General features: G+C 31.6%; 3 protein-coding genes across 3 annotated transcripts; 1 reads left to right on the forward strand and 2 right to left on the reverse strand.

Moving 5' to 3' along the window:
* Positions 1 to 1,509: 1,509 nt before the first annotated feature.
* Positions 1,510 to 9,520, reverse strand: LOC132755610 (large ribosomal subunit protein eL21-like). The gene is made up of 5 exons (XM_060746501.1): positions 9,423 to 9,520; positions 3,726 to 3,866; positions 3,044 to 3,156; positions 2,391 to 2,541; positions 1,510 to 1,642 (listed from the first exon to the last, which is right to left on the reverse strand). The coding sequence occupies exons 2-5, from the start codon at positions 3,852 to 3,854 to the stop codon at positions 1,553 to 1,555; spliced, it is 483 nt and encodes a 160-aa protein (XP_060602484.1). The 5' UTR covers positions 3,855 to 3,866; positions 9,423 to 9,520; the 3' UTR covers positions 1,510 to 1,552.
* LOC132755609 (uncharacterized) lies at positions 5,070 to 7,133 on the reverse strand. The gene is made up of 2 exons (XM_060746499.1): positions 6,638 to 7,133; positions 5,070 to 6,057 (listed from the first exon to the last, which is right to left on the reverse strand). Exon 2 carries the CDS (start codon positions 6,048 to 6,050, stop codon positions 5,355 to 5,357), a length of 696 nt encoding a protein of 231 aa, XP_060602482.1. The 5' UTR covers positions 6,051 to 6,057; positions 6,638 to 7,133; the 3' UTR covers positions 5,070 to 5,354.
* Positions 9,521 to 11,828: 2,308 nt separating the features above from the next.
* Positions 11,829 to 20,577, forward strand: LOC132755608 (ubiquitin carboxyl-terminal hydrolase 12-like). Its single transcript, XM_060746498.1, has 4 exons — positions 11,829 to 11,891; positions 14,845 to 14,925; positions 17,825 to 18,044; positions 20,540 to 20,577. Exons 1-4 carry the CDS (start codon positions 11,850 to 11,852, stop codon positions 20,575 to 20,577), a joined length of 381 nt encoding a protein of 126 aa, XP_060602481.1. The 5' UTR covers positions 11,829 to 11,849.
* Positions 20,578 to 22,120: the final 1,543 nt, after the last annotated feature.

Consider the following 22,120-nt stretch of genomic DNA (forward strand, 5'->3'; position numbering starts at 1 on the left):
TAATATCTAAACTGTAGCTATTTGGGTTTTTTCAAAGAAGGTTTTTTAAGTTTTTGCTATATGCATGTACATATAAGGAAAATCAATGACCCCCTGGGGCGGGGCCAATTTTGACCCCAGGGCTTTTATTTGAACAAACTTGGTAGACACCCATTAGAACATGTTTCATGCTTAATATCTTAGCTCTAGCTCTTTGAGTTCTTTAAAAGAAGATTTTTTAAGTTTTTACTATGTGCATATAGGGAAAATCAATTACCCCTTGGTGCGGGGCCAATTTTGACCCCAGGGCTTTTATTTGATCAAACTTGGTAGACACTCACTAGAAGATGTTTCATGCCAAATATCTAAGCTCTAGCTCATAGGTTTTTTTTAAAGAAGATATTTAAAGTTTTTTCTTTCGGTTGCCATGGCAACCCGAGTTCTGCATGGAATTAAATTCTTTGAACAATTTTTAAAGGTGACCACCAAAGGAGCATTCCTGTGAAGTTTGGATGAAATTGGCTTAGTGGTTTATGAGGAGATGTCATTTAAAGTAAAAGTTTACGGACGGACGAAAAGCGATCACAAAAGCTCACACTGTCACTTTGTGACAGGTGAGCTAAAAAGTAACATAAACAAAGGACAAAAACTCTTAAATGAGTCAAGAAAGAGTTATTGTTTCTGTGCACTGCACTTCCTCTCAATATACTTGACCATTGTATGAATTCCAACCAGTAGATCTTACATTGTATGTTATGCTTTGCAACAAGGAAAAGTAACAAAGGGCAATCACTCTATAACAAGGAAAATGCAACGGACCACTAGACCGCCTATATATCCCCCAAACTTGGGGGGTGGGTAAACAAGGACGATGCAGAAAAGGTTAAGGAAATATTGGTGGAAATAAGTACATTCCTACAGTTTCAAGCTTTTGACAGGCCAGCCAATCTGTACTATTGCAGAATTTAAAGGATCAGTTAAGAACTGAACTTTTTCTTTCACTTATTTCTTGCAAAAACCGAAAATGCGGATCTGTATCTATAGATTTCTAATACATGTTTGATTAACTATCTATCTTTAAATAACACTGATCAGTTTTACTTTATTTATAATAAGCATCAATTCAAGTGTACATTTGCAAGAGAAAAAACTATTTGCATTTATTAGCCTTCATAGATTTTGCAAGTTTGTGTTTCATATTATATTTCTTGTTGGTTTTTTTCTTGCAACACTAAGTCATTACTGGTGCAGGAAGACCATGGGTGCCCCTACATGCATTTTTGCATTTTGCACAACAGGCATCTGAGTAGAACCACTAATGTTTTGTAAGCAAGCTGGACAGCAAAATCGTATGACAGTATCCAAATTTCTGGTAGAATTCCCGATTAGGAAGGGCCAGTTGCTTGGGTTTATTGACCTTAATCACTGGAGGCATGTCTGTTGCCCAGAGCCCCATGTCATCTAACTATCTGCTATTCAGGAAACGCCAATTACTCATGAAGAATGCTAAGAAATAAAGTCACACAGAACTTTTAAGGTTTTTTTTCTTTATTTTACCAAGGACATGAACAATTTATGCAATAAATTCATAAGGAATTGGCTGCAGTATTTCAAGTTTGTTGAACTTGGTTTTAACAAAATGGGCTGGGCGTCTTCCTGCAGGCTGAAATGAGAGAATAAACAAAACATAAGTTATTGTGCTAAGTACATAACAGTTAAACATGTAAATACTAGTTTATTATACCAACTTATATGCACTAAAACAACTTTAATGTGCAGTACTGTCATCAAATGATCAAACTTGCAACATACATGTAGGATCAACAAGGTTTCATAAATTCTATTTACAAGAATTCCCGACTTCTTCTTGAACACTTTAAAACTTTTACGGTAGACCATTTTTTAAAAGGTTTTTGCAACAAGTTCCAAGTTCTACAGAAAAATGTTTTAATCCTTCAACACGACATCATATAATTATATTTGTTTTTAATCTGGATTGTTGCAAAATTAAAATTTGAAGCAGCAGAAATTCTTTTATGATAAAACCGTCCATTTTCAATGCTAATTCGCTAAATAGAAAACAATGCCACAACTATACTTAATACAGGTTTTCTTTAACTTCATGTTTCATGAAAACTTTAATCAAATCTACAAGGTATAGCATTCTTCGATTTTTGATATTCAATGCAGAGTTTACAAATAAATATAGGCGAACACTGTATGTCTGTTGACACTTAAATTCAGTGACACACTAGCACAGTGGGAAGAGCAATTTCAATGCATTTACAAAAGAGATTTACTCTGTTGTTTATCTGGTGTGAGAAATAGGATCAACCTATCTTTAAACAGACTAAAGTTTCCTTTTTCAAGACAGACAAAAAATTTCTGCTGAAGTTTGAAATGGTCTATACCTGTCTCTTCAGATTAACCCATTTTCCACTGGTCTTGGCTTCCTGCTGCTTTGCACGGTTTTCTTTTACACGTCGAAGGAAGTCCAGACGGCAGTTAGAGTGTTTCACATGCTCAATTCTCACATTGATTCTCTTTGGGATGATGCGATTTCTAAAATCAAAGAAAAAAATATTGTCCGAACTTCTTTATTTCTTTTCATAATTATTTAAACATGAATACTAAAAGATCAATACATTTTAAAATACATGCTCTTTAATTTCTTGCATGACAATGTGCTATATACATCTTTTTTCAGTGGAAGACAGAATACATTTCAAACACAGGCTTGATTGTATATTTCATGTGGTTTGGCTTTTATCTCACAAACTTGACTAGACATATCTATAAACCATTAAGAAATTATTTATACATTTAGTTTTTTTTCAAATACGGTAGCATAATTTTAGTTTATATTAGTATATTCATATATAAGTTAACATGAATTTAACAAAATTCGCTTCCTTATATCTGTCATACTGATAACATTCCCTATGGTTTAATAGAAGTCCTTTGAAAATTAATATTGAAAAAGGTGCATAAAAATCTGTACAATTATGTCAAAATAACAGATTAAGATATAATTAGAAATTACTGGAACAGTGGAACTACATACCCAACTTGTTTGTTGACAATCACACCTACAGCATGTTGGGTGACATTGAACACTCGGCCAGTTTTACCGTGATAAACTTTAAATGGCATACCCTTTTGTATAGCGCCATTGCCCTGTTAAAATAAAATCAATAGCATGATTACTATATTTTTTTCATATCAAACTCTTTATATCAAACTCGATTTTGTATACTTTGATTACAATGTTGATCTTTATTCTAAAAATTTGCAACTGGTTAGCTCCATTTCTGTAGGAGATGAGCATAACAATTATTTTATTCTAAAATTGCTGCATGTAGATACAGTATTTGTTCTTATTGTTTTCACGGACACGGCCCAAATTGTCACCAGACCCGTCATTTGTATACATCTTGTTTCAAAGTTGTCTTCTTTTCACCCAGTCGTATTTTTTATATAAATATCTTTCAAATTCATCAGAAATATAAAATAATATTAAAATAACAAAATTTTACTCCACATTTAAGTTACTTACACAAAACATTTCTGTATTGGTTAATATTTCTAACAAAATTTGTTTTGACAGCCATTTTTTATGTCTTGTTTTTTTCCTCCAAAATGTAGCAATTACGTAATAAGGCACTAGGAGTAAAATTTTGTTAACCATGTAAAGAAGGCAAAAACTGCTATTACATAACTTTAATTAATTAAAAAGCTGTTCTTACCTTGACATCAACAATATCGCCACGTTTGTACACTTTCATGTATGTTGAGAGTGGAATTGGTCCATGTTTCCTGAATTTGCGGGAGAACATATACCGTGTTCCACGGCGATAACCCTTTGTGTTGGTCATTTTGCCTTATTTCTGAAAGAGATAAAATATATATAAATATATAACACAAAAGAATTGTTAGTAACGGTAAAGTACCCCACATAATCTTAAAATTTAGAGAAGGAAGTGGCTAGCCGTATAGCTAGCCAAAAGTTCTAGCCGTACCTGAGTCACATACGACTAGCCAGGACACACCAGTGTTTATTCTAGGAATTGAAAAATAGGGGTGATTTTCCCCCCTCTATTTCAAAAAAGGGGGCGATTTTCAAAATCAAAGGGTGCCAATATAAACTGCCAATGTTAAATCGTCTGCATTAAGTTTACACTGAGGCGTTCAACCGATGAAATAATTAAAACGATAATATTTATTTAAGGCAGCAGAAGTTGTCCCCCCCTTAATTTTTAAACGAAAACAAATTATTACAGAACTGCCGCGATTGATTATAAAGGGATTGGCAATACAAATAATCGAACTATCTTTCACGTCTAGATCGTAGCCAAGCTAGGAATTGCCTCATTTTTCTTGATTATTTACTACACTAAAATGGCGCCCAACTGTCAGACCTAGCACACTAGTAGCAACCCCAGCTGATTTTTGAACATTTTTAAAATGTTATTTTATAATGACAGTTGTATAGGTCTTAATTAGAGCTTTTCAGAACTGTTTCCCTTTTTAAAATATCTTGAAAAATAAAAAAGTTATGACAATTTGAAATTTTGCTAAAACCGCAATTTTCTTGAAAATTTCCACTATATAATATGAAAATAAATATCTCGCGAACGCGGCACCGCGGAATGAAAATATGTCTTTTTACAAACAGTAAAATTGCCATAACTTTTTTATTTTTTAAGATATCTTAATGAAATTTGGAACATGGCTAGATCACACAGGAACCCATTTAATGGTGTATTTATAACTACCATGTTTTTCCATTCCTTTACAAAAGACAGCCACAACAATTGAGTCATATACAAACTTTTAATAATCGAGAAATACATCATTTATAAACATATACATGTATAACACATAATGCGATAGCAGGTGTTAGTTAATCATATATAATCAAGGATACATTGAAAACATTGACCAATTACTTTTATTTACATCAAAACATATAATGTTTATAATATCCAATAAACATAAACAGCCTTTGTACTAAATGATTACTTAAATATATGTACAACACAGAATACAAATCAAATTTCAAATTTTGATTGATGAAGTTCATCATGAACATAAAAATACACTGAAATCTACTGTCATATTTACTTGCTGAAAAAAATGCATATCATTTGATTTTGAAATATACACTTAATTACTACATGTATTTACACAATTATTAATAATAAATACAATTTTCACAATGTACTTGTTGGAGTCAATAAACAGTTCAACACATTCATACAGTTCGACATTAGAAATATACATCAGAAAACTGTCTTTTTCAATATTTTCACATTGCAGTTCAGCATTTTTAAGTTTTTCTTTTGTGTATGCAAGCTGTCTGTCTTGCTTTAGAACTAATCTTTGTGCATTACGCAATGCATGAAGATTTTTTTTTGAGTTTCGTCTCTCTTGTTAATATTTCGCACTGAAAAATGGCCAATTCTTCTCTCAATCTCATTCAATTGATCTTTCTGCTCTTGTATTTTCTTAGATATTGATATGCTTTGCTTTTGTAGCTTAGAATTTTCATACTGAAGTAAGTTTGTTGCCTTACTCAAATTGTTATTATCCGAGGCACCTGTCTGGGTAGACACTGTTTTGCATGATAGTTTGTCACTCACAGATATTTTCTCAATTTTTTCAATTGTTTTGTTTAAATTCAGGTCAGAATTGTCATTAACTGATGCAAGAGATTGAATTTCTCCAACAACTTTCACAGTGGGCGGACTAAAGGTCGCATTTAATAAGTCACTGACATTTTTCACACCAATCACCTTTTTCTTATGAGATAATTTCTTCTTTTGTTCACATATCCGTGTAACTTTAACCTTCAGACTTTTCACTGACACAGATTGTAACAGAGGATCTAATTGTACTAAGATGTTGTATAAATCATTTGAATTGTGTCCCAATGTTACTAAGTAATGACTGATTTCAATAACTATGCCATTTAACAATGGTTGGGCAGGTTTAGTTATGTGTCCTTGTTGTAAATCAGATTTAGTTATATTGTGAAGCTCACAAAATGGACCAGGGTATTTGTCAGCCATGCTGAATCTGAAAATGAAAAAAAATTAAAATAATGATTTAAATATATATATGTTAATTTTTTAAAATGGCTGTGCATTTAATGACATTAAAATTCAGATATATTTCTCTAAAATTCTAAGTGTATAAATAGCCCTAACTGGCATACATAAGTTTGTAACTTATGAATAAAAGTTTAATTAAATCTATTAAATCAACATTAAACTCCAAAAGATTAACAACAGGTAATTGACTATTGATTTGTAACATATTAAACTTAAGTAATTAAATGTAAGCCTTTTACATAATTTATGCCGAAAAAGTACGAATCGGAAAGGGACGAAACTACCCGATAAAAAAATTGGTCTGGCGAGGTTTAAATGTACAAAATACAAATAAAAAACATTTTAATTGAAAATATTTTATAAACAATTATCAAATAAATCAAATTCTACAACTTTAATGGTGTTTTCGCTAAAAATAGAGCAGAATTATCGGCGAACTAGTTAAAAAAAATTCGATCTTTCGTACACTCCGTGGCCTGCGTAAAGGAAATCAAATTATCGCCCGATTTCAATAAAATAAGTTAAATAAAAATACTTTTACTCACCAAACATATTTCTTTATCAATAACAATGTCTTTTTTATTTGTTTGAGATACGAAAATGTTTAATTTTCCAACTTTATTGGTCATTTTTCTATACGATGTCGGTAAACAAGCGAAATCAAAATGGCCGCTCGTAGGTCAGAGTGCGTGACCTCGGGAAGTTTCAAAAACTGCATTTTTCGTCAGCACATGCGACCGGGTAATTTTCATTTCCGAAAGCTGATTTTGGTATCAAAATAAAATTTAGAACTTAAATTTTATGAATATATGTGTTGCATTTGAAAAAAATGTGTATTAAATGAGAAAAAATGCTTTAACTTCGAGGGACTATAACTTTGCGTAGAAACATGATACGAATATGCAACAAACGGTAAATTGCCCAGAAACCACTTTTCTGATTGGATAATTTAAAATCATTAATATTCATAGCTTTTAAACCCCTCGCATTCGCTATCAAAGCTGATGCCTATCACGCGCCAGTGGCATGTTTATTGTTTATTCCAATCTGGCCCCAATTAACAGCACACTGCTGATAAACAAGGTCATAAATCAGATAACATGGGATTAAAACAACAAAGAAAATATGCAAATTAAAGGCAATTTTATTAGCTTTCAAACTGTTTTTATTTCATCTTGATCAGATAATTAGTTATTTATTAGTGAGAAAAAGTATCCAACTGGTACCAGATTCTTGTGTATTTCCAGGCTAATTAGTAGGCTTATCAGTGATAAGCTGGGGTTGCTAACACTAGTTCCGGTTGATACGGAACATTCCGTTAATTTCCGTCAACTCACGTAACCAGTACCATACGGTACTAAATTATTATAATTAGCTTACAGTTACCTCCCTTCGGTTTTCGGTGTAAATGTAAACAAAACAACCAAATATAATGCGGGATGGAAGTTTTACGGTTTTATTAACTTTTTTTATAGATGCGCGATTTTCACGCACATGATTTTGAATTGTGCGCGATCTGTTAAATACTAGCGTGAATCGCGCAATCGCGCGTCCTAGAATAGACACTGACACACTGTATTGTCTAACTGTACAGCACTTTTCAAAATCATACGAGAGTCGAAAATGCAAATGTTATTTTGTGTCTTTAAACTAGGATTTTTACCAAGCCCGCATTTGTCCTCAGGTGTTCACTTAAATAAAGATGCTCCGCCATTTTGTTAAAAAAATGAATTAAGGTAATGCAAGCATTGTAATCTTGATAAAAGTGTCATTATCGTTGTTTTTTATGCTTATGATTTGTTGTTTTATTTGTGTGAAAGATGAATTTTAATCATGTTTTTATAATTAAGCACATGGATCAAATAAATAATCATATTCATAACGGCAAAAGAAGCTTTTATAATTAAGCCCATGGATCAAATAAATAATCATAACGGCAAAAGAAGTTTTTTCATAACGGTAGGATCGGAGTATAAATAAATAAATACAGTAGATAAATACCAAAACATAAAAGCACAAGGCCATCCATAAAAAAATGTTTGTTTGCAGTAACGCGACCAACTCACAAAATTTGCCCCTACTCAAAATTTTTTTTCATGGTCTGAATAAAAAATTATTTTTTTTGAATCAGAAAATTATGCCTTGTGCTTTGTTTTCGTTCTTTTAAAGGTTAATAGAAGAAATAAAATGTAGGGCTTATTAAATTAGAATTCAGTTATCAATTTATTAATTGTTACCAGATTATCAAAGCATATATTGTCCAGCATTTTGAAATTCCATGTTTATTTGGGAGAACAGTTCAATAAAAAAAAAAAATCGACCTACCTACCCACCTTGAAAATTCTGGGTCGGGTTACTGCAAACAAACATTTTTTTAAGGATGGCCCAATCAAGTAGCCTCAAGTAAATTTAGTAATCAAAGCCTATCCAGGGACTGACAATATAATTTTAGAATGCATTTCACGGAACATGCAAACTTTTAAATTCCTTAATGATAGACAAACTTCTACTTCAGTAATTGACGCAATTATCACAGCTCAACAACAGTTATTTTCGGTGCTTTTTTTCATTTTTAAAGGTGTTGAAAATTTTATTGAAAACAAAAAAGGATATAATCACAATTTTGTAGTCTAAGACTATTTTAATTGATGTTATTCAACTGCAAACAAACGCTCTTTTTTCTCGCCATCAGGAGATGACAAAGATAGATAATCGTACTTTCTTTACTGTAGCCATTGCAATTAATCTCTAAAAAGTAAACATACGAAGACAACTGCTGTTCTTGGTTAAAATCCTTGTTTAACTTTAAAGACACAAAATAACACATGCATTTTCGACTTCCATATAATTTTGAAAAGTGCCGTACCCCTAGCCAATACAGTGTGTCCGGCCTAGGCTTACGCGACTCACTTACGGCTAGAACTTTTGGCTAGTCATACGGCTAACCACTTCCTTTAGAGAAAAACTGATAGATCTATAAATTTACCGTATGCCAATTAGTGAACCATGCACTATGTTATATTAATGCTAAACCAAAATGTTATGTGTCACAAGTTAAACCATGCCCATCATAATCCTCTTGCCTGACACGATGAAACATGGCATGTGAAATAATGACGAATATAAGTAACATGTGAGGCAAGGGAGACAATATCATGTGGTATCCAAGAATACATGGTTGTTTTAATTCATTACAGCCGATTCATTCAACGTAATCAAATTATTTGAAATGTGATAGTTCCATCATGATAAATAAAAATGGTGTTCTGAAAATAAAATTTGTTACAAGACTTTATTTTAAAGAAATAACACGTTATTCACATCGCACACCTTGCCTTGGCCGACCGGAAAAAGAAAGAGAATTTGACATGCGCAATGAAAAGCTAAGTTGACTGGTTTCTGCTTGAACAGAACTTAAAGCACGAAAAGACACTTGATAATAGTGCTGAGACGGAAGAACCCATTTCATTATGCACGAGACACGTAAAGAAACAAGATTGTTTTATACCTGGGAAATGATGTATCTCGTGAAGAACTGTGTTTTTGTTGTTGTTTTTTATTTTTACAAAAGACCTGTAGATCTACATCAAACCCTATTTTTTTCTTCTTGTTACTTGAAAGTACTTAATATTTTGCATGTAGTATAAGAAATATAAAATCAAACCCAGGGCAAATTATTGTCATATGAGCTGAGAAATAGAAGTTTTCTTATGTCCGTTTATTTTCTCTGATTTTGTTTTGACTCAAAACACGATTACATCCAGTGTACGTCGCCAGAATATTTAGTAAAATCCACTTTGTTGGATAATTTTCAGTTCAAGATAAGCTACTTCCACACAAACTTCAAATTTTATTTTTATCCATGTACATGTTTATTTTATTATTCACATTTTTATGGTTGACTATGTATCAGATTGCTTCTACTGATATATGCTCAAGCAACATATTGGGTTGGTCTTTGGGCCAGTCTTAGTACTGAAATATGACTGATTGCTCTTTTCCATTTTTGTTTTAATTTTGATTATTAGGTTAAGTGTACATAAAATGAAATTCGAGTATGTTGTATTATACTGTGATATTTGCTGGTAGTGTGATATTTGCAAGTTTTGTATAGCCAAAGGGTAGAATAAATGAAAAAATTCCTGGCGTAGGTTCGTCAATTTAGGTATGACTACCCTAACGGCACTATAAGGAACTGAAAAAATGACATCATAGGTCAGATATATACCTAAAAATACACCTGTATGCAAAATTTAATGTATATTTAGCTTCGTGTATATACGAGGAAAAAGCCTAAATACATGATTATAACACAAGTTAATTTAAACAAACATAAAATACAACAATAGAACAATTGACCGATGCAAATAAGAACTGTTTCAAGTAAATGAATAAAATGAAAAAAATCTAACCACAACGTCTCAATACAAAAGTAAATAACTTAATAATAAGTTATTTCCTATAAAAAAAATCTGTTAAATAAACTGATATAATTAATGCAAGTAGAATTGTGTATCTAAACTCGTAAGAGCATAAAGACAAAGTGATCTGGAGAAGGAAAGTTCGCTGAAATTTGGAAGAACGGAAATGTTAAAAACCAATATAAAACTTTCTCTCAATTCTCTTTCATACAACGTAAAAAACGATTTGACATACAAAACAGTCACAAAATTGCACGAGATACAGACATAGTTGAATTGTTTCGGCCGTTTCCGTAGATATCCGTCAGTAGGCGTACGTTACGGAACCATTCGGTATAATACAATAGCAGAAAATAACAGAGATAACGGAGACAAATGACAATAAACGACGCATGCGCGGACATTAAGTTTACTTTTCCCGCGACATAATGACGAGCAGTGCACGGCAAAATGAACAATTAATATAACACGTGACAGTATTATATTTCATCGGATAATCCATAATGAAATGTGCTTAAAATCTTAATTTATTTTACAGCTTCTATCAATAGATGAAAATTGATTTTATTCAACCGACTCTAAAATTTAATACAAATTATCTAATCTTTTTTTATCTTTGACACACCATCAAAAAGTTAAACTCTGTCTCAACTGTGTTCATGTTAAAATAAGTATATGTACATAATATATATGTGAGACTTTCAGCATGAAACAGTAAACTATCAAACTATATTGACGTGTCGGAGCTAGATTCTGAGATATGTTTGTTCTGGGTCAGAATCTCACGTCTAGAGGAGAGATATTGGCCATAGACAAAACAGCACAATATTTAATTGCGTAGTTCAATTACTTAGACTACATCGCATGATAAAATTAAAAATAAGTTATTTTAAACACTCAGTGAAACTTTCATTGCAATTTCAAAATTGTAATAATATCACAGAAAAAATATGCACACATTAATGGTCATATCATGTATTTGCTGTTTGAAATGTATCAGGAAAATAAAAACAATGATATATTTCTATTTCATTAGGTCTACATTTATAACATATCAAATATATGTTAAAACAATGAATATTTTTAATCACCATTGATTACATCTCACAGTTCTCAGCATCATGTGTGTGAAACACTAAAAAATGAGGGGGTGAAGTGGCTTAATCAGATTTCATCAAATGAAAGGAGATGAAATGTCTGCAAAAAATGGCTTGGTATGTAATGTCCGAGGTAGGCTAATCTTTATGGTCCTCTTTCCGCTTTTAAATCCGTACTTGTTTTTATCTCTTTCCGATTCTCAAATATTTTCAAACCAGTCTGTAATGGCCGACAGTGGATGAATAATTTTGCAAACAGTTGGAAATTTTGCTACAAAATGGTAAATTCTTGAGTAAAACATTTTGTCATCTCTTCCAAACTTTAATTTTAATGACATTTTGTTAGGAAAAAACATAGAAGCTTTTCATAATAAATGATTTAATTAATATGCAATGGTTTCTTATGAGCGAAAGTTCACTATGAAAATTATGTTTCAAAATAAATAGAAATTTTGAATTATTTCACATTCCATATATTGTCGTTAAAGCTTGAGAATATTGTCCTCACTCAGTTAATAAACTGATGCTTAATCCCATATGGAATATCAAATTTTAGTAGTTTTTCAAACTTAACTAATTGGTTTACTGGGAAGACAAGTAAAATTGAGGTGTGGTTATTTGACTTAGTAGATATACAAAATCATTTGTATAATTTACATGGTATGACTCTAACTAATCTTTAGTTAAGGGAAAAGTAAAGACTATCAGTATGAATAAATCACAAATAATTGTTTGATTTAGACAGCTTTCTTATGTTAATTTTAATCATCTGGTTTTGCAAGTCTTATTTATATTATTTATGTGACGGCAGTGACTGTGGTCCCATATTGTTAGCCATACAGGAGTCACGTAGGACTAGCCTATTAGCACTGTTGAGGCTAGCCGTACGGCATTTTTAAAATTATTAAAACTATTGTGAATATATGAAAACTTGTGTTTCTTAACAAAGATTTTATTGAATAACATGAAAACTCTTAATATTAAGGCCATCCTTAAAAAAATGTTTGTTTGCAGTAACCCTACCCAGAATTTTCAATGTGGGTAGGTAGGTCGATTTTTTTATTTTTTATTTTTTTTTTTTTTTTTTTTTTTTTGAACTGTACTCTCAAATAAACATGGAATTTCAAAATGCTGGACAATATATGCTTTGATAATCTGGTAACAATTAATAAATTTATAACTGAATTCTAATTTAATAAGAACTACATTTTATTTCTTCTATTAACCTTTAAAAGAACGAAAACAAAGCACAACGCATAATTTTTTGATTCAAAAAAAAAAAAAAAATTATCCAGACCATGAAAAAAAAATGTGAGTAGGGGCAAATTTTGTGAGTTGGTCGCGTTACTGCAAACAAACATTTTTTTAAGGATGGCCTAATTACAGTAGATATATTGATTTTTGGCATTTGATTATCAAAAGTTTTTATTCCTCTGGAAATCACAGATTTTGATAATTAAAGTATGTGTGAAAATACGAAAAGAAATACACTAACACATTATTAAATCATTTCTATGGACAATATAGATGTAATACATTTGTAATAAAATTTTATTTTGATCACTTTTAGCAGGCATTGAAAATTAATGTGTATGATAAAGCACAGCTGTTTTTCACGAATGCAGAAGCTTGCTCTGGGGTCAATCACAAACATTAATAGACTTGACATTTAAGTATGTTGGTAAATTTCCAACAGCAGTTAGATTATAACAATATATTTTTAATAATTAATAAAATCTATAATTTGTAAATAACATAAAATTTACACCGGCTTACGAAAAACTGCATGAAAGGTGAATTTATTTCTGATTGATATACCTGATATCTTGTCATATATAAATGGTTGAATATCATGCGTATAATTATTTAGAAAATATATATTTATATCATTATTCTTTGTAAAAACGTAATTTAAGACGTGCGAGTTACTGACTTCATCATTGCATTTATTTGTTATTAAAAAAATGCTGTAGTGTATGGCTATCCTCAACAGTGCATATAGGCTAGACATACATGAGTCACATACAGCTAGAACTTTTGGGTAGCAGTATGGGCCGTACATCCAGCCACTTCCTTATATGAATGACATACTCCCCCCCCCCCCCCCCCCTTACCAGCTTCCCCCTGATAGTCTGATAGTTTTTCCCCAAACAATTTCCACCATAACTGCTCCCCCCCCCCCCCCCATTTGAAATATGCAGATAGTTATCCCCTTAAAAAATTTATGAAGGAATTTATTGAACATATCATTATGTTCTAACAATATGAAAAATGTTGGAAATAGTGTAGGCAAAATATTTTTGTAAATAATATGCAAGCAAACAATTATCAAATTGTGAAACAAGATATTATCATTATAGAATTCTTATGAAGATTGATATTTCAATGAATTTGATGTCAGGGGAGGAACTGGTAAGGGACAGAATAGTCTGACTACTATGATGTTGCATGGAAAAAATTTCATATTTATCTTTTGGGGTCAAGCAGCAAAGCTGCATCATATGAAAATTGTTTGAAAAGATAAAACCATGTTTCACATGATTTTTTTACAGTTTATTTTGTTGAATCAGCGTATTTATATATTTTTTTGGCTTATGGGCAAAAGTAAAAATGAATCACCTTTTGTGAAATAATCCACTTTAACATAATTATGTGAAAACAATGTTTAAAATCCTTTTAGTTGGCAGTGGTAGGAAGGGAAATAATGTAAACAGTACAGTTGCAGTATATAAAATTATTTTTAATATAAAATATAATAATAAATGTAAAATCACCAAATGGCATCAGCTAATCAAAGTGACCATACCGGTATCTTGCAGCAATTTTGGTTATTTTCTGATTGTATGTTTTAGAACCCTGAATGTGTTATTTAAACTTAACAAGTGTTTATATTACGTAGGTAATGTGTCAATCTCAGAAATTATGAAAAAAAAGCCTGCATTGAAATACCTTGAAGTTGAAATATCAAATACTTGTTGCTGCCAAGAAATTGTTTTGTGACTCGGTCTTAATGTCCAAACCATAAACTGGAAAAGGTAAAAACAACAAATAAACCATAAAAATGACAATGGATAGTTAATTAGTATCATGATTGCAAGTGAAGAAATGCAGCCCTTTCAACATATTAGTTTCAAATTCCAAAAAAAAAAAGAAAAAAAAAGAGAAACCAAATATTGTGTTATTTTTGTAGATCAGTTGAGTATTATTCTAATATAATATACATGTTTATTTCAGGGTAATAATCCCACCCAGTTGGAGAAGGAGATTGGGTCAGTACAGCTGCCGGCCAATGAACATTATTTTGGTCTAGTGAATGTAAGTTCTTTGTATTCCTCTGTAATACCCTTTGACTGCTGGTAATTACTGAATCTACCCTTCACAGTCACCAGTCTGTGATTTTTCTCAATTGTCATTTGATTTTTGTAAAACCCATCACTAAAATTTTCAATTTTGGAATTCAAAGAGACTGTGTTAGGAAAACTGCATGATTTTAAAGAAAATTTCAATTTGGAAGAGGCCTTTCAAATGCACCAGTTACAGAGCTACAGATAAGCAGGGTATCTGGGTATTTACCCAATAATTTTGACCAATTTACCCAATTAAAATAAAATCTTTGAGTATTAAATAAAAAAGCAAATCAAAGGCTCAGTACCCAATTTGTTTTGATTCTGTAGGGTATTTCCAATATCTCGGACACTAATTCACCTGGCGAAAACAGCCAAACAAATCTGAAATAGCCTGTATCCCTTTCTGCACTTTCATTTTCCATTTGTTTACGGGGAGCTGCTGAGTAAACTGGTTTTTTTTACGGAAAAGCTTATACTTTGAAGAGACAAATTACATTGTCGGCCAGACTGAGGTCAAGTTTTTTCTGCATGGTTACACCTCTTTAAACATAATGGCAAAACATGAACAAAAAAAAATCAGTGCAGTCTTGCAAAACATTTTAGTTATCTTACCAAGCCAGAGCCTTAAAGGATGTTGTGAGAAATTCTTTTTAGCTTTAACAAGCATACATCATTATCTGGTTATGGTTAATCTACACAATTAAATAAATTTTTCAATGATACCCAATTTGTTTCTGTGTTACCCAATTGTGTGCCAAGTCCAGGGGTAAATACCCAATTAACTCAAAAGCTTATCTGTAGCTCTGCCAGTTATGTAAGGTGAAAAATCACTGCGAATGCAGACAAAGATCTGCTGACACTTCTGTACTGTGTGATCATGATTTGCACTCTTTGGTATTCAGTCAATATATATATTTTGAAATTTTCCTAAAACTGATGAATGATTTTGTCCAGATTTAAAGATGGATAAGTTGCCGGTATAAATTACCTACATAGGAAAAAAAAAGACAAATGGTGAATACCGATTATAATGTCAACTGTCTTTAAAATATTAAATGTTTTAGAACATATGCAATAAAAGCAAATGTACCCTTTATTTGTTGATTACAGTGTAGTTTGTTCTAACAACCCAAACCATTTTGTTGATGTTACTTATTTCACTTTCAGTAAGAAAATACATATCATTACACACTTGAATTATTCATTGAAATTGCCATGAGAACACAATTTAAATAATGCTCTTCCGCCAACTATACATTTTAAAAAGTGCTAATTTCTCTTTTTCTGAAAGTTGCAAAAATAGTGTTTATTGGTAAATTTGATTTTTCTAAAATGTATACATGTATAGTCAAAATCTGATAAATTATCAAGAAATAATGTCATAAGTCATTTAAAGTACCATACTGATGCCAACTTCACAATCGTTTCCACATTCTGTGCAGTCTGTTTTACATGTCTTACTCTATAATAATCTGACTGCATTGTTTTAAGTAGACATTCTAGCTTATGTTATTGAGGTATCTAAAAACATAATGATATATACATGTTAATATATATAGCTAGCCAATTTGTTCTTACTTTATTACTTAATTCCCATTGAAAAAAATTATTACCAACAGCTAGGCTGTCAGCTAGCCACCCCTGAAAAACCCAACAAACTGTTTCAATTTCAGAGAAAAAATAAACTGTTTTTTTTTGGTTATTCTAAAAAGAAAAAACTGCCGGGTGATCATACACATAAATAAAGCTTTAAAGGTTGTGTATAAGATTCTAGTATTTAATCATTTTTCTAAAATAAGGCCCTGATGTCATGTATATTAAGCATCAAATATCCAGATATTTTTGTTCTACATACATACTCGTATAGTACTACTGGGGTTGTCTTGAAGACCAGTGATATCTGTAATGTAAGATTCAGAGTTATAATTCTTACTATTTTCATTTAATATTATAAATATTTTATCTACACACTTGTATGTGTTTTACTGCAGAATATCAAAATTTAATAATATCTAAAAACTTTAGGGACAATTGTTTTAGTTCATTTAAGAAATAAATGTTAGGGTAGACTGAAACTCAGTATATAGACTAGCACATAGAAATCTGTCAAAAGTCATAATTTTGTAAGTTCTGGGTGGGGGTTAATAATACAGACTATCTTTAAAGCAGCATGCCTTCCAATTCATGCAAATTTTCATAAAGGGTAAAAAAATGTATTAAAAAATAAAAATATTGACAAGTGAACAAAGAAAGTAATTGACACATTGCAAACAGTATTTTAAATTCATGCTTGTTACAAAAAAAATGTCAAAATATGAAAATAAAGCCTTTACTGGGTGAGTCAGAAATAAGGTGATAACTACTGCAAAATTAGTCATTCATGGAACATAACATATAAATTATTACTTGAATTGTATATATTTTTGACTTACTTAAAATCATAACACATTTTTCATAAGTTTGATTTTCTTGAGATTTTTTGCTCATCTGGAGGTATGCAGCTTTACACTCCAGCTTTCAAGTTTTCATTTATAATCTTAAGTTGTAAACCATGTTGCATTAAAATCCCAGTACATCACAGATCACTGTATCAATAGAATTATATGTATTTTAAATAGTAAATTACGGAATACACTTTATGTTAGCCTTATGATTCAACTGAATTATTACATGTAGCTATGAGGTTAAATTGTCAAATGGTGAAAAAAAAAATGCTGTTGAAAAGGATGAACAAACAGAAAATCTAATTTGGAAGGGGTAACTATGATTTAGATTCTAAATATCTTTATTGAAAACATTTGCAAAGAAAGTTAATTTGAAAAATGTCTTCAGAGATTCATACCTGAAACATTTACCTTCTCTTCCAGTTTGGCAATACATGTTACTGTAATTCTGTTCTACAAGCCTTGTATTTCTGCCGTCCAGTACGAGAGAAAGTGCTCCAGTATAAACATCAACAAAAAAATCAAAAGAAAGAGACTTTGCTTTCGTGTCTAGCCGATCTGTTTTATAATATAGCCACACAAAAGAAAAAAGTGGGAACCTTAGCGCCAAAACGTTTCATCACACGCTTAAGAAAAGAATGTGGTAAGTTGAATTGTCACTGTTTTTACTACAATGTTATATAATTTTTCTACATAATTGTACTTGATTTAGGAATGTTGAATAGTCGATGCTAATGTAGTCACCCATTTGTCGGCGTCAGCGTCCCTGTGGTTAAGTTTTTGCGTGTAAGCAAGTATCTCCATAACTACTGAAGGTAATGGGTTGAAACTTCACAAGAATATTCTCTGTGATTTTCTAACATGATTGGCACAAGTCCCATAACTTTGATTTGCTTTTTTGTTTGATTATGCCCCCCTTTTCAACTTAGAAATTCTTGGTTAAATTTTTGCGTGTAACAAGTATCTCCATAACTACTGAAGGGTTTATGCCTTTTTTGAAACAATTTTATGCATTCATAATAATAAAGCAGTGATTAACTTGATAAAACATCTTAATAACAAGCCTTTGTTTTTTTTTGGACAATTTTATGTATTCATATAGGTAAGCATTATTAATCTATACTCAATGAAACACCATTGTGACAACCTTTTTCGAATAGTCAAGCGTTACTGTCCTCCGACAGTTCTTGTTTCATAAATGTTACTACTTTAGGTTACACTGTACCAGTCTTCATATTCTATTTTTAAATTAAATATTGATTCAGGGCTCTAAAATTTTTATTTGGCTTCATTCTGTTCTTTTATCTTTGAAATACATCATGTGAAGCTATATATTTTAGCATTTCTACATCCGATTTTTCTTTATCAGATACTTACTTAAAACATATTAGATAGATAATATCATGTATTTCTATAGAATCTATTTACTTAAAAACTTGTAGTATGTTTTTATTAGCTCACCTGTCACAAAGTGACAGGGTGAGCTTTTGTGATCGCTTTTCGTCCGGCGTCCGTCCGTCCGTCCGTCGTCCGTCCGTCCGTAAACTTTTGCTTTAAATGACATCTCCTCATAAACCACTGAGCCAATTTCATCCAAACTTCACAGGAATGTTCCTTTGGTGGTCACCTTTAAAAATTGTTCAAAGAATTTAATTCCATGCAGAACTCTGGTTGCCATGGCAACCAAAAGAAAAAACTTTAAATATCTTCTTTTAAAAAACCATAAGATCTAGAGCTTAGATATTTGGCATGAACATCTTCTAGTGAGTGTCTACCAAGTTTGTTCAAATAAAAGCCCTGGGGTCAAAATTGGCCCCGCCCCTGGGGGTCATTGATTTTTCCCTATATGCATAAAGTAAAAACTTAAAAAAATCTTCTTTTAAAGAACCGTAAGAGCTAGAGCTTAGATATTTGGCATGAAACATCTTCTAGTGAATGTCTACCAAGTTTGTTCAAATAAAAGCCCCTGGGTCAAAATTTGCCCCGACCCAGGGGGTCTTTGATTTTCCCTATATGCATATAGTAAAAACTTAAAAAATCTTCTTTTAAAGAACCCAAAAGAGCTAGAGCTAAGATATTAAGCATGAAACATCTTTCTAGTGAGTGTCTACCAAGTTTGTTCAAATTAAAGCCCTGGGGTCAAAATTGGCCCCGCCCCAGGGGGTCATTGATTTTCCCTATATGCATATAGTAAAAACTTAAAAAATCTTCTTTTTAAGAACCATAAGAGCTAGAGCTTAGATATTTGGCATGAAACATCTTCTAGTGAATGTCTACCAATTTGTTCAAATAAAAGCCCTGGGGTCAAAATTGACCCTGCCCCAGGGGGTCATAGATTTTCCCTATATGCATATAGTAAAAACTTAAAAAAATCTTCTTTTAAAGAACCCAAAGAGCTAGAGCTAAGATATTTAGCATGAAACATCTTCTAATGAGTGTCTACCAAGTTTGTTCAAATAAAAGCCCTGGGGTCAAAATTGGCCCCGCCCCAGGGGGTCATTGATTTTCCCTTTATGCATATAGTAAAAACTTAAAAAATCTTCTTTTAAAGAACTCAAAGAGCTAGAGCTAAGATATTTAGCATGAAACATGTTCTAATGGGTGTCTACCAAGTATATTCAAATAAAAGCCCTGGGTCAAAACTGGCCCCGTCGGGGGGGGGGGGAGGGGGGGGGTCATTGATTTTCCTTATATGTGTATAGCAAAAATTTAAAATCTTTTTTGGAAAAACCCAAATAGCTAGAGTTTAGATATTAAGCATGAAACATGTTTAAGTAAATATCTACAAAGTTTGTTAAAATAAACGCCCGGGGTCAAAACTGGCCCTGCCCCAGGGGTGACATTGTTTTTAACTATATGTGTATAGTAAAAACTTTAAAAATCTTTTTTAAAAAATGCCAATGAGCTAGAACTTAGATGTTTACGCATGAAACATCTTCTTATGGGTGTCTACCAAGTCTGTTCAAATAAACAAATAAAGCCCTTGGTTAAAATTGGCCGGGGGTGGGGGCCTATATACAGGTGAGCGACCTCAGGGCCATCATGGCCCTCTTGTTATTTTACACTTTTAAATGATGTAATTGTTTACCTCATGATGTTTGAACATTTGAGTTTGAATATTTTTATTTTCTTTTTCAGAATTATTTGACAAACTATATGCAACAAGATGCACATGAGTTCTTGAATTATTTACTAAACAGAGTGGCAGAGTTGTTACAAGGTGCGTTATCTATATTAAAGGCCCATTATGCTCCAGAAATGCTTTTATTTTCATTTCTGAAATACTTTGTTTTTTTGTGCCCTGTTATAGTTTCCAAAATAATTTCTCATTGGCCATCTTTTGCATCTCTTGCATTTTGGCCATTAGTAATTTAGTATTTTGAGTGGAAGTCAAGATACTGCTTTGTTTACATTTTGCTACTTCATTGACAAATACTTTCACATTCAGCGCTACATTTTTTCTGGAAATAAGCATTTAAAATTCTCCAAAACCATTATTTAAACGTTGTAAAACTTATGTTTGACTTTACGAAAGAATGAAAAATTTATTGATTTCTGAGGAATAATGTGTCTTTGATTTATTTCATATATAATGTTATGCTTTGAAAATAAAATGTAAAAAGACCTGTGTCAAATTATCAACATTTTGCAGTACATGTATGTTATTTATTTCTTTGTGTTTTTGTTTAAAGAAAAATAAAATCCATTGTGTAAGAATAATTTTGTAGCTGAAAATTATACTAATGAATTGCTTCAATCAAATAAACCATATTTGCTTTTATTCTATGTAAAACAGCAAATATGTAAAACCACTGTGTCCGATAACAATGAATTTTTATATTTATTCAACACATGTAGAAAACTTGAAAGGTTATGGAGCACTAAGTCAGTCTATTTCATACTGTTAGTAAAGTTTAGCCCCTTTAAAATATTGGAAAAAAGATAAACAGAACTGCAGAGAATTTCTATGTTAACTTTTATAACCATTGATCTTTTGTCCTGTACTTAACTGATGAAAATTGTTGATCCCTATACAAGCAGTGGCTAGGTCATCAATAAATAATTGATTTGTTTAAATAATGGACATTCTCACAGGGGGATACTTATGTTGTAACATTGTTATTCCTGTATGCACATAATAGCATCGTGCTTAATAGAATGACTCCTATCTATTGTTCATTTATCCATGTTAACACAGTTCTAGGATTACAGAGATCAAAGTATAATTAGGTTATGACCTGTAGTCTAGTTACATAAGGTCTGGGTCAGTCTGTATACATATATATTTATGGCTTTTCAAATTTAGCTTTAACCCTTATCCTTACGATTTTGTTAAATGGATATCTTTAGCTTCCATTTTTGGAACTGTCTGTTATCAGTTTTTGAGACATCAATATGAAAAATTTAAGTTAAATGGTCAGTAGCTTGTTGTCTGGCAAAGGCTGAAAACTTTCAGTTATAACATTATAATGGTCAAGATACCACAACCTCTTACAATGACTGGCAATTTCCAACTTTAAAGCACTACAAATTCTTTATACAACTTAAGAAGATGTATGGTTAAATAATTTGGAAAAGTTTAATTATATAATGCAAATTGTTTCAGGCTGTAGTTATAGATATCTAGAAAAAAGTGTTGTCATACTGTCTTCAGTCAGTGAACAACATGCATAAAGAAATGTTTCAGAGAAATAATTCTTTGATATTGTCATGTTAATA

The sequence above is a fragment of the Ruditapes philippinarum genome, unplaced genomic scaffold (assembly GCF_026571515.1).
Source record: "Ruditapes philippinarum isolate M1 unplaced genomic scaffold, ASM2657151v2 ctg11757_1_1_1_1, whole genome shotgun sequence".
In the NCBI taxonomy this organism is placed as follows: Eukaryota; Metazoa; Mollusca; class Bivalvia; order Venerida; family Veneridae; genus Ruditapes; species Ruditapes philippinarum.

Excerpts from the sequence above, each read along its gene's own strand:
- LOC132755610 (XM_060746501.1), bottom strand. The coding sequence starts at position 3,854 with ATGACCAACACAAAGGGTTATCGCCGTGGAACACGGTATATGTTCTCC. Across the intron at positions 2,542-3,043 it reads ATTGTCAACAAACAAGTTGG|AAATCGCATCATCCCAAAGA; the intron begins GTATGTAGTTCC and ends CTTTGATTTTAG. Across the intron at positions 1,643-2,390 it reads GGGTTAATCTGAAGAGACAG|CCTGCAGGAAGACGCCCAGC; the intron begins GTATAGACCATT and ends CTCTCATTTCAG.
- LOC132755609 (XM_060746499.1), bottom strand. The coding sequence starts at position 6,050 with ATGGCTGACAAATACCCTGGTCCATTTTGTGAGCTTCACAATATAACT.
- LOC132755608 (XM_060746498.1), top strand. The coding sequence starts at position 11,850 with ATGAATAATTTTGCAAACAGTTGGAAATTTTGCTACAAAATG. Across the intron at positions 14,926-17,824 it reads ATTATTTTGGTCTAGTGAAT|TTTGGCAATACATGTTACTG; the intron begins GTAAGTTCTTTG and ends CTTCTCTTCCAG. Across the intron at positions 18,045-20,539 it reads ACGCTTAAGAAAAGAATGTG|AATTATTTGACAAACTATAT; the intron begins GTAAGTTGAATT and ends TTTCTTTTTCAG.